Genomic DNA, 12921 nt, shown 5'->3' with positions numbered 1-12921 from the left:
TTCTATGAACTATTCCGTTCTATAGACTGTTCCGTTCTATGAACTATTCCGTTCTATGAACTATTCCGTTCTATGGACTATTCCGTTCTACGAATTATTCCGTTCTATGAACTATTCCGTTCCATGGACTATTCCGTTCCATAAACTACTCCATTCTATGGAATACATATTTTGAACTTAATTAATTATTTTATCTGCATTGAACTTCATCTGCAAAATTGCTGTCACGGATATTTGGTAATCTATGCAAAAAGAAAGTTTAATAAATTAACTTTGAAGCAACCTTACAATGTAAAAATTAATAATATTTGCAATTATTAATGATTTCAATTAATTTTTGGCCATAAAATTAATTTTAATTACAAATTTAAATAGTTACATAATTTCGTTACATAATTTGAACCGTTACATAATTTCGACAATTTCCAAAAGTAAATTTGACATTAAAAAATTTTTCTGTAGTCTGTTTTTTCTATATTCCGTTCCATGGACTGTGCCATCCAATGAATTATTCCAATTCGTTTCAAAAATGAAAAACGAATTAAAATGGACTAAAATGAACAAATCTGCTGAAAAGTAAATAATGAAAACTGTACTTGCAAAATTATCAAATTGTTTGGAATTGTGATCGTTTAATTTTATTTCTTATATTTATTTTTGCAAATCATATAACCATTCAACACAAAAATTGTGAATAAAGAAAAGAAAAAGAACGAAAAAATCTTAAAACATTTCAATTTGTTTTTTTTTTTTTTTTTTTTTTTTTTTGAAATATCAAATTATTGAACGATTATAAATGCTTTACTGCAATAAGCTACAATGAATACGGCCAAATATTTCATTTAGGTTTTATTCTATTCTTTATAACTGATGAACTTTCAAGAAATAACAATAATTTGAATTACTTAAAGAACTGAAATTGAAAAAAAAAGAATTCCAGCTAGTGTGAAAATCTCATAAATTTACTAAACTTCCACTTTATTAATCTCATCATCGAAGTTGTACAAATTACCAGTTATAAAATTATTTTAGCTTAAAAGTATTGTATAATTAGATAGTAGTGAAATGAAACTTCATTTTGTATCTTCGAAATTTTTCTAAAAATTTTATTTCAAATATTCTGCAATTTGAATCTGAATTAAATTCCTCCATTAGATTTATCAATATTCTGAATTTGAGTTACCCAATACGCATTCATTTGCAGCATTCTAAATAAAAAGAATTGCTAAATTTTTCGATCGAAAATTTCAAACTAAAATATATATTGAAACTTTTAAGCTCCTTCCCTGAATGCTTTATTTAAAAAAAAAAAAAAAAAAAAAAAAAAAAAAAAAAAAACATACAAATTTTAAGAAAGCAACTACGACTTTCCAATTTCAATGTTTACTGTCTTTTCATAATTTCTCAGATAAAATATTGAATTTTGCTTTAGCATGTGATTTCATTTCGGCTACTCAATTATATGATTTATCACTTTACATGTAACATTAATTTCGAAATTTTGCATGAAATTTTTATATCCTATAAAAATTTTAAAAATTCTTAAATGCTTTTAAGAGCAGACAAATTCAACTTCAATATTTTAGCATTTTTTTTATATTACAGAAATTCTGAATAGTAACACATGATTTTATCAATAATTTTGCTATTATATTTATGGACAAAAACATAATCCATACTGTTAGCAATAATATAAATAAGGAGATGATCAAAATAAGAATCGATGATCAACAAAACTACTTTTAATTAGATGATTAGTGAAAAAAGTTGAGACAAGTTTTCGGCTAATAACTGATATGATATAAGTGATAAAAGCTGAACATGTATAACTTCTTGTGAAGATATATACACTACAAAATAGCGATAATTCAAACGACAAATAAACCCATTCGTTTCCATAAATAAACGCTGCACTGTACGCTATTTCTGATTTATCTCTGCAAAATTAAATAAATTAATTACCAATCAAATTTTGAGTTGTTATTATTGTTATAATAATTATTATTCATTTTTTGGTCTTGTCTTTTTTTTTTGATTATGATTTTTTTTTCCAACTTAGGTCATGATTTTTTAAATATTTATGATTTTAATTTGAATTTGAATTTTTATTTTATTTTTTTTGGATGGTTCTGATTAAATTTTCAGATTATATAAAAATAAAAATTTCATGGAATTATATTTCTAATAAACCTAATTAATTGTAATTTCTAATTCGTAATCGCATTCCTAATAATCTTTCAAACTATGCATTTTGTGTCTCCAAACTTGCACTACATTTTCTCATATATCGATTTAACAATTTCAATTTACTAAATTATTATTTGACAAAGACTGAAAGAAGATTATTCATAACGCTTACTTTTCTAAAGTTTACTTTAACTTACTAAATACATCTAATAGTAACCTACCGTAGCAGAAATCACTTCATTTACAGTAACCTTTCCGTACATTCTACCATAATCTTCATCTACTCATACATACCTGTTTATTTACTATCCCTAAAAAAAAAACTTAAGTTTTTTAAACTTAATTATTCAAAGAAGTGAAAACTTAAAAGTACAAAAAAGACTCAAAAACTTAATCTCAATTAATCCATTATTCTCGTCAAAATTTCGAATGTTATTGATTAATTAAATATGCATATTACTCTAACCTTATAAAATTGCCCACATGTGATGAATCAGTGAATTCAATATCACATAACAATTCAGGTAACGATGTATCGTTAATAATATAATCCGCTTGTGGATTGTTATGTTCAATAAATTTTATTAAAAAATTATTTAACTGTTCATGTCCCTAAAATATGCAAATCTTTTCTTTTTCAATTCTGTTTTCAATTCTAACTATGCTTATTAATTTAATTTATTTGCACATCATTTGTATTACTTCTCACTTATTTGTATAAAATATTCCATTTCAAATATTGTTGATAAAAATTAAAATATTTCTAATATTGCATTTCTTATGAACTTGTAATTTCTTTACATATGCTATCTATCAATCATAATACTATCATTTTCATATATTAATTATACAACATATAATACCTTAGCAATTTTTTGTATATTAGTTGTTGTAGCATCAAAATGATCAGCAGTATGCTTATCCAATTGTTCTATATCATTTTCCAATACCTGTGATGCAGCATCAAATTGTTCACGAAATGCTTTTGGTAAATTAACGATGTAAGTCTGAAGTCCACTACCTGCTTCCAAACCACGTGTACCACATAAATTTTCCTGTGAGAAATCATTTTTCAATAATATGAATGTAAATAATTTTGCATATTAATAATTAATATCTAAATAAACGTGTGAACGTCTAATAGACGTGTAATAAGCATTCAAACATGCATATAGCATAACATTATTTCATCTTATTTACAAAATTTCTATCTTTATGTTAATCAATTGATTCAAACGTGTATAATTTTGCATATTAATGGCTGATATTTAACGTGTAATAGACGTGTGATAAACGTGTAATAAGCATGCAAACATGCATATAGCATGACATTATTTCATCTTATTTACAAAATTTCTATCTTTATGTTAATCAATTGATTCAAACGTGTATAATTTTGCATATTAATGGCTGATATTTAACGTGTAATAGACGTGTGATAAACGTGTAATAAGCATGCAAACATGCATATAGCATGACATTATTTCATCTTATTTACAAAATTTCTAATTTTATGCAATTCAAAAAAAAAGAAAAAAAGGGTGTATTACTCGCTCTCTGTGTAAATACTGATTCATTCTAATCATATCAGTATCAGCTTGATCATGCACCGAACGTCCGTGTATGTAGTATCCGTGCAATGGATGCGTAAGCGCAAGAATGCTAATATTTGAAATAGAACAAAGATCGATCATATTGTGAAATGGATCAAGAAAGAGTTGCTCAACAATTGTAACACGAAAAATCCATTGAATTACTGATACTGTTAAGTATATACTACTGATAATAGCCAATTCACTTAATGTTGTACTCTTTGTGGATACTGGAATATCTGAAATTTATTATTTTGATAGATTTTTAGAAATTTTCAAACTTAACATTTTTTGTAAAATTGAAAAATTTTTAAGTAATTTAATAATTCTTTTTTTTTTTTTTTCCTCGCATTTTATTAGGAAAGAAAACATGTTTATTCTTGTCTTTTATACTATGTACTTAAAATTTAAACATTTATAATTGCATCCTACTTCAAATTTCACTACTTTTTTTTGGAATAGAAATTAAAATTTAAAAATTTAAACAACATGTAAATATTACTAGTACTTAATCCAGGTGTAATAGCTGCCCAATTTTCAAGTTTTAACCAATTGAGTAGTGCAATCATAGTGATCATCTGTAAACCGACACTAGTTTTACGATAGTCTTGTAATTCGTTCCATTCATTTGCTACGAGATATGTTCGCCTTAAAATCAAACATTTTTTTTTTTTCTCAAATTTTGCTATTATTTCAAAACTTCAGCTAATTATAATTAATCAAATAATTGCAATAAGTCAGAGAGAATAAAAAATAATAATTTCATAGTAATAATTATAAATAATAACAATAATAATAATAGTAATGATAATAATAATCACGAATATAGAAAGAATTGTAGTAAAATAGAATAACCGTTGGATGATAATATGATATAAGAATATAAAATATAATATAAATATGTAATGTATTATGAGTATGATCTTCTTTTTTTCATAAATAATGAGGTTATAAAATTTTTAAAAATGAAATAAGACTGAGTTAATTTGAAAGAAATCGAATCTGAGACAATAACTTAAATTAAATTAACTATATCATGTCATACCATATAACAGGTTGAGCGATGTCCACATCCTCTCTGACATCAGATGAGACAGGTGCTTTGTTGTTTGTTTTAAAGGTCACATGAGGTCGTTCCCAGTCGATGAAGAATGTTTTGGTAAGAATTAAATGAGCATTGCAGTGTAGTAAAGTGATCAATTTAAGTACCGTTGTTACTAATATGTATGTTAGTAATATCTCTTCCTTGAAGAAAAAAAAAAATTCATTCATTTTGTGAAAGGTCAGATGTCATTATGGTTTACATTTGAAGTTTAGGACGCTACTATAACTTTATAAAAGTTTCACTTTCAAACAAATTTTAAATTTCATACTAAGTTTTAAAACTTTATTGATAAAGTAAATTATAATATAGTCAATCTAAACTAAGCTTTCTTTTTTTTCTTTTTTAAGAAAATATTTAAAAAAGGAAAAATTCTTACCTGTTTGCTGTTAAATATTACATATTGTGGTATTTGTTGCATTTTATATGCAAAAACAGTGAACAGAGTTGGTGTTAAAATAACAAATAAAAATACATCGCTTAAAATTTCACATTCAAATAATATTAGTTTGATAAGCGTAGCACCATCGATAATCATTTTTCCAGAACGTTTTCCCCAACTAAAATTATTCGATATTACATCACACTAATTGTGCCAATAATTTGCATTTCAATAAAAAAGATTAAATATTATTATAAAAATTATTAATTACTCTTTTTCTTTAAAGTTATTGATTAAATGTTAAATTTGTTAAATGGATAGCAATGATACCTGTAAGCTCGTATAGCAGCAAAAATGAATGATAAGACGGCAAAGGCGAATAGTGCAATTTCGATGTATAGGAAGAATTGTGATTCATTCGTATGATAAGTAATAGCAAATTCTACTAAAAGTTGCTTTTCCGGATTACGCTGTATTTCGGCATGTCGGATTCGTACATATGCAGGCATTATTTGGCCATTTTTTCGAGACTAAATTAGGCCAAATCTTTTTCAGTTCTCTTTTTATAACGGAATTTGAATGTTTCTAGAAATTAAAATTTAATTCCCTATTCATTCTTAATGCATAAAAATTACAAAAATAATAGCATTTTAAAAAATTTCAGAACCTGTATCTGTACTCTAATATCGATTTTTTCCGGATAACGAATAATAGCTGAATTTTGTGCAGTGTCCAGCGAAATTGAATCAACAAAATATAATCGTCGAGTGAGGATCCATTTTGAATTAGAAAATTCATCTGGCGTTAAACGATTTACAAATTCACCATGTAATCGTATATTTTCATTTAAAATTGGTACAGCATACATTTGTTTTTGACCAGATTTATTCAAGAATGCAATAAATAAATCGCTAAAAATAGGTTGACCACCAGAAAGATGCAGTAAATGTTGAAGTTGAATGAAACATTGCATTTGATAAAATGTTCCAAAGTGAAATTTATTCTTTTGCTGTGAGCAAATATTCAGATTACTTTCACTCAGTGTTTTCATTCCAATGAAGGTACCATTTAGAGCATATTGAATTAGAATAATTTCTAAAAATGAATTTGGATGATTTATGTTGAAACTGAAACTTGCTGATATAGCAGTTTCACGTGATAGTTCAATCGATGCTTCGCTATTGTGATAAAATAAGATTGGTGTAGTTAATAATCCATTATTCCTAAAAATTATAAACTTTTTATTTTTAAATTGCTTTATTATTATTTTTTTTTTTATTATTCTAAAAATTCATCGCAATATTTAATTAATGATTAATAAAAGTAGAGTAATGTTAATCTAGTTTGTGATAGATTTTATGCAAATATTTCAGTTCAAAATTATTAAAACATCTAAAAATTTTTAAAGTTCGAAGTTATTTTATACAACAGAAAAAAAAAAGGAGATTAACTCATTTGAAAATTCTGATAAAATGTAAATTATTATCAACTGTTGAATTTGTTGAATTACCGTTTATAAATCATAGAATTAGCAATTTTTTCGAATTCCGTACATGCCGAAGCTGTTTGCATGCGATAATTTTGCAGTACACAAATGTTTGCTAAATGCTGACAAGCTTGTGTATTGCCATTTGAACAACCTTTTGTCGCTCTTCTGATATTCTTGGCTATATAGGTGGAACTCTCCTGTGACCCATTTTCAAGTTCAATCATTACAAACATTTTATTCTCTTCAACTTTTTTACATGTTTCATCATCCTAAAAAAAAGTCACAATTTTGGAATAGTTCAGAAATTTTTAAAATAAATTGAAATTAAATATTGCGTCATTTCGTTATTATAATCCTAAAGATATTTGAAGAGTTTTGTAATTTTATATTGGAAAACGAAGATTTTGTAAGAAAAAAAATTATTAATAGAACAAAGAATGTTTCAAGAAATGTTTTTTTCTTTTTTTTTTTCTTTGTCAAATTTGCATAGTTTTAAAACGAAATGGTACCTGACATTCACAGTTATCGTCTGTTTTAAGACACGGTATGCAAGTATCACCGTAAGTAGAAACTTTGTTATTAGCAGGACACTTTGCACAAGTTTCTGTCATTATAGTACCATTAGATGATATTGTTCTTTGCATGAAATGTCGAAATGGACACAAAGAACATTGAGTTTCAGTTTTTGTCATTGAACAATCAATGCAAAAGTGACCATCGCTGCTAACTTTTTTCCCTTCAATAAATTGTAACAATTTTTGCGTAAATATCAAACGTGAAAAATTTATTAATAAATTATTTGCAATGCAAGCACCGTATCAATAGATTACTTGCAATGCAAATACCGTCTCAATAGATTATTTGCAATGCAAATACCGTATCAATAGATTACTTGCAATGCAAATACCGTATCAATAGATTACTTGCAATGCAAATACCGTATCAATAGATTACTTGCAATGCAAACACCGTATCAATAGATTACTTGCAATGCAAACACCGTATCAATAGATTACTTGCAATGCAAATACCGTCTCAATAGATTACTTGCATGCAAATACCGTATCAATAGATTACTTGCAATGCAAATACCGTATCAATAGATTACTTGCAATGCAAATACCGTCTCAATAGATTACTTGCATGCAAATACCGTATCAATAGATTACTTGCAATGCAAATACCGTATCAATAGATTACTTGCAATGCAAATACCGTATCAATAGATTACTTGCAATGCAAATACCGTCTCAATAGATTACTTGCATGCAAATACCGTATCAATAGATTACTTGCAATGCAAATACCGTATCAATAGATTACTTGCAATGCAAATACCGTATCAATAGATTACTTGCAATGCAAATACCGTCTCAATAGATTACTTGCATGCAAATACCGTATCAATAGATTACTTGCATACATTTTTCAATTTGTTCGATATATATATATATTTTTTTAATACAATATAAAGCAAAAATTACACTTACCTTGTTGACATTTTTGACAGGTACCATCAGAAATTTGGATGGTTCCTGATGGACAGATACAGTATAAATGATTGAAACTAGCAATGCTATCTCCGTTACAATTGCGACATTGAAAATTTAATGAGTCAAAATAAGCAGTAGTATTAGAGCAGTTATGCGGTGTAATATAATTAAATAGCAGTGGTACATGTGCTGAATATATCACGTGCGTGAAAAATAGCGGAAGTAATAAATCAATCATCGAAATTACTTTTGATCCGGTGATAGTAGTTAATAGTAATAAAAATGATACTTCAGAGGGAATTAGTACAAATTATAAGCAGCAGATTGGATTAGTAAGAATTTTAATAATTAATATAAATATGCACAACAGTACATGAATAATGATAATGGATACAGAATAATGATTTCAAATGATCAGTTTTATGATAAAATCAACAGAAAATTATGATTTTAGTGATAATGATGCATCGTTGCAATAGTAATATACTTTCGCGGAAAACTACAGAAATTCTCATTTTAGTTACCTTGGCAACGTATCCGTGCATTTCCGAATCAATCTTAACAAATGAAGTATTCAATTATTAAATAATATAATTAAATTCATTGATGTGCATGCATAAAGTTGATAAATTGTCCCATTTCCATCTCGAAAAAAAGAAGAAAATGTTTTGAAATTGGTTTTATTTCAAAAGATAATTAATTTATTATTGTGCAATCATTTATTATTGTGAAAATCTTAAAATATATCATTATATTAAAATATGTATTTGAAAAATTGATGGGATTTTTTTTTTAGATTTTAAAGAAAAATAAATAAATGAAAGTAACTGCTAATATTATTTTGCTATAAAATTCAATTAACTTTAATTATCTAATATGTCAAATTAATTGAAATATTACTATTTTGACAAATATCAAATTCGATAACAAGATAAAGTATTTTTTATAATAAGATATAAATTTCAAGACTGCTTTGTAAATATGTTAAATTCCATACAAATGAAGCATTCAGTATAATTAATGTAATTTTATTTAAAATATTTTTATCAAGTGTGGCTTAATTTGATAATAAATTGATCATATTTAATGTATGGTCAGTAATTTCCTACTGATAAACTAATCAGTATATGAAGTGTTATCAGTTGAAGTACTTATGATAAGATTAACATATGATATGCATTTGTTGTTCTAAACAAGCAAATTATGACAATGTTAAGGTGTCAATAAAGCAGTGTTTAATTTTTAATTTTAATTTTTTATGGAAAATCTTAATGGTAGCATACCTGAATGACAGAAAGTGTGAGAGAATATTGAAATAATAATGGATTACAGTTATAACAGAGAATGAGAGGAAAAAAAAGAAAAGAATAAACAAATAAAAGATGAAACATAGATTAAAAAAATTAAAAAGATAAATGAAATACTACGATCATTATTACTGTCAAAGATTATATAATAAAGCGTAGACAAAGAGAGAGAATAGAAATATTTAAGATAAATTATTAATTAATGATTACAGATTGTAAAAACTGATAAGAATTAACAAGAATATTATTACTTACTGTATTAAAAGTTAGAAAAATTTTTTTTTTGTTACTGATAACATTGAAAAAATATTGATATAAATGATAAGAAATAAATATCATTTGGAATAATAGCAAATTAGTTATGAATAATAGTAAAATTAATACAGAAATCAGTTATGAATATTATTTTTAGCAAATCATGAGAGAGAAAAAAACAGAAACAAAATATCGTTATTATAGAAGAGACGACAAAGATTGAGAAAAAATAGCAAAATAAACGTCAAAATATGAGAAATTGAAGACGTAGTGGTATACGTACGAGTTGCGATTGACTTCGATGTTATTTTTATTTGTTGCATTTTTATCAATTATTTTTAAACTTATAAAGTTTATGTGTAGAGTTTTGATAAGAAATGAGATTATACGTGTACCACGTGACACGTGATTTTATCAGAATGGCTGTAGAAATTTCGTGTATGCAAATTGAGATATAATTTCATCGCAATTATTATACACGTTTACATGACACGTAATTTCATCAGAATGACTATAGAATTTAAGCGTATACGACATAACACGTAATTTCATCAGTATATGAAGTTTTGAAGAAAAATCATATTTAAAAAAAAAAAAAAATTAAAAATAGAAAATGTCTTAATAGAAGGTATTACGGATTATGTTTCATTTATCATCTAAAATAGGTTTTTTTTTTTTTTATTCTGACAAATTTTTTCTCCTGGTTTGAACGATTTCTACGTTTGATTATTTTATACAAGAAAAAACGATGAAATTTCAGGGTAACAATGACAACTTCATGTTTGGTAAAAAATTTGAAAGCTGTAACCAATTTGGCACCACTTCCGATAATTACTTGGGACCGTGCAGAGCGTATACGACGAAATAAGGAGATTTGGGACAATAAAGATTCTATTGTACATCGTTTACCTTATCATTATAAGAAACGATACTGGGAGGTATGATTTTGTGTTTGATTTGAGAAAAACTTATTAAATTTATTTGAAATAGAGGTAGTGAAATGGTATCCATAAGTATGAGAATGAACAAATTAATGTGATCTTCATTATACTTAAGCAAAAATTTGATGTGTTAGTAAAATTCATGAATTTGTTAAATAAAATAGATAATGCAGATGAAAATGCGTAGGTAGAAAAAATGCTTAATTTTGCACATATATATATATATATATTTTTATTTTAATACTTTTCCAAAATGAAATATTATGTTATAAAATACTCTGTAGTTAGGTTGTTCAGATTATGATTTATTTTTTATTGTTTGCAGTTTGTACTTAGTGAAGCGAAACCTGTACATTATCGGAAACCAACATCCAGATATGAATGGGATGCTAAACGTCGTATAATGATAGAAACTGAGGTTAGTTGCTGCATAATGTTTGTTAATTGTAAATTATGAAAATTCAGCATGCATTTTTCTTTTTTCATTTGATCTTAATTTACGCGATTTAAATTTATGCTTCTAATGAGTGATATGGTAAAATTGAGAATGTAAGGAAAACAAAATTGAACGATTTTCAAAATCTTTTCACTTGGTTTTGAAGCACTTAGTTTTTAAACTTTTTAAACTTTCTCGTCAACTTATTTTCCCTAGATTCTGAGATTTCTATAGGAGATCCTTTAAGAAACTTATTGGTATCCAAATTTTCAAAAATTTTTTCATTAGCATCAGATTTGGCATTATACATGACACATTACAGGATTACCCGATAATTGGCTTTCATCCACCAGAAGCTGATAAAGGATTATGGGGTGGTGAAACAGTGGTGAAAGGTTATATAGAATCGCGTCCCTATACTAGAAAGAAGGTAACATCAATTGGTTAGAAAATTTAAAATGATATTGAATAAATTCATTCTGCTGCTTAATTAATAAATTTATATTTCAGATTTTACCAAGGCATTGGGTGCCGCATTTTTTCTTTCCGAGTTTGAAAAAAGTTGTTGCATATTCAGAAGTTCTAGACAAGCATATGAAAATTACCATGACGGAGCGCACATGTCGTCTAATTGACCAGCATTTTGGGCTTGATTTATATTTGTTAGAAACTCCCGAAATTGATATTGCGTCAAAGTATGATTTCTTCTGTTTAAAAATCACAACTGTTAGTATTAACCAAATTTAATAATCGTAATTTAATATTTTTCAATCATGAATTGTTATAAATGAGTAAATTGTGATTTTTCAAGTTCACTTATCCACTTTTACAATAATCATAATTTCAGCATTTTGAATTCCTTCCACCAATTTTTTTCAATTTTTTTTTTTTTTTTTTTTTTTTTTTTTAACACAAAAAAATATTCTCTAGGCTTGGCAATAAATTAAAGCGTGAAATTCTTCTTGTTTTGGCGAAAGGTACTTATTATCCAAATGATCCAGAGCGGCACAATTATATAAAGGAGAAATATGCGCAGTTTGTAATACCATTAGAAGAAGCCGACTGGATTGGTTTAGATTTAAACGAAGCATGCAGGTTTGATATATGTATAAATATCGTTGTTAGTGAGTTATAATTTGGAACTGAAATGGATATGTTGGTGCATTTCGAATTTATTTAGTGTTCGATGTTTGTTTTTAAGAAAACAGAAAACAGGGTTAAATATGCATATTTTTAATGTTTGCTTTTTTTGTGTTCTGGTTTTTCTGTACAATTTAAATTTGTTTTAATATAGAAAGCAAACCTGTACTAACGTTAAATTAGCTATGCATACGATGAATGCCATTTTCAGGAAACAACAGGAAATTGAAGAAAGTATCAAACCGGTTCCAGAAAAGTATAAATTTGAGCTTGATCTAGTTAAACGATTGGCAAGTGGTGAAGAGAATCCTGATCATGATAAAATAATCAAGGAATTGGAATCAGAATCAGTTATTGGTCAAAAAACAAGGAAAATAATACAAATAGCAACACAACGGTTGAGAAAATTAGTAAATTGATTTAAAATTTGCATTGATTGTATTGATATCGATTGTTAATTGTTGATTGTGATTTTATTAATGTACGTGTAACATTATCATTATCTTTGTGGATGATATTTGTAAATAACTTCAAACAGTGGTAGGAAGTTTATGCAGTTGTAGAAATTTTGTGGTAAAAGTGCTTTTTGTTTGGAAT

At 26.3% G+C, this 12921-nt stretch overlaps 2 protein-coding genes across 2 annotated transcripts; one reads left to right on the top strand and one right to left on the bottom strand.

Moving 5' to 3' along the window:
* Positions 1-1708: 1708 nt before the first annotated feature.
* Bma-mks-3 (MGC26979 protein, putative) lies at positions 1709-8483 on the bottom strand (the record flags this gene model as incomplete). The annotated part of the gene is made up of 12 exons (XM_043079322.1): positions 1709-1937; positions 2654-2799; positions 3051-3242; positions 3738-4018; positions 4282-4427; positions 4825-5024; positions 5261-5441; positions 5594-5793; positions 5931-6486; positions 6774-7021; positions 7262-7488; positions 8243-8483. 12 exons carry the CDS (start codon positions 8481-8483, stop codon positions 1709-1711), a joined length of 2847 nt encoding a protein of 948 aa, XP_042935256.1.
* A 2091-nt stretch (positions 8484-10574) lies between these two features.
* On the top strand, positions 10575-12743 carry Bma-mrpl-28 (conserved hypothetical protein,hypothetical protein; the record flags this gene model as incomplete). The annotated part of the gene is made up of 6 exons (XM_043079321.1): positions 10575-10745; positions 11074-11166; positions 11507-11614; positions 11695-11879; positions 12115-12279; positions 12536-12743. The coding sequence occupies 6 exons, from the start codon at positions 10575-10577 to the stop codon at positions 12741-12743; spliced, it is 930 nt and encodes a 309-aa protein (XP_042935255.1).
* Between the last annotated feature and the right edge of the window lie 178 nt (positions 12744-12921).

The sequence above is a fragment of the Brugia malayi genome (genome assembly GCF_000002995.4).
Source record: "Brugia malayi strain FR3 genome assembly, contig: Bm_v4_Chr2_contig_001, whole genome shotgun sequence".
NCBI classification, from domain to species: Eukaryota; Metazoa; Nematoda; class Chromadorea; order Rhabditida; family Onchocercidae; genus Brugia; species Brugia malayi.
This window is presented reverse-complemented; position numbering and strand designations above follow the sequence as displayed.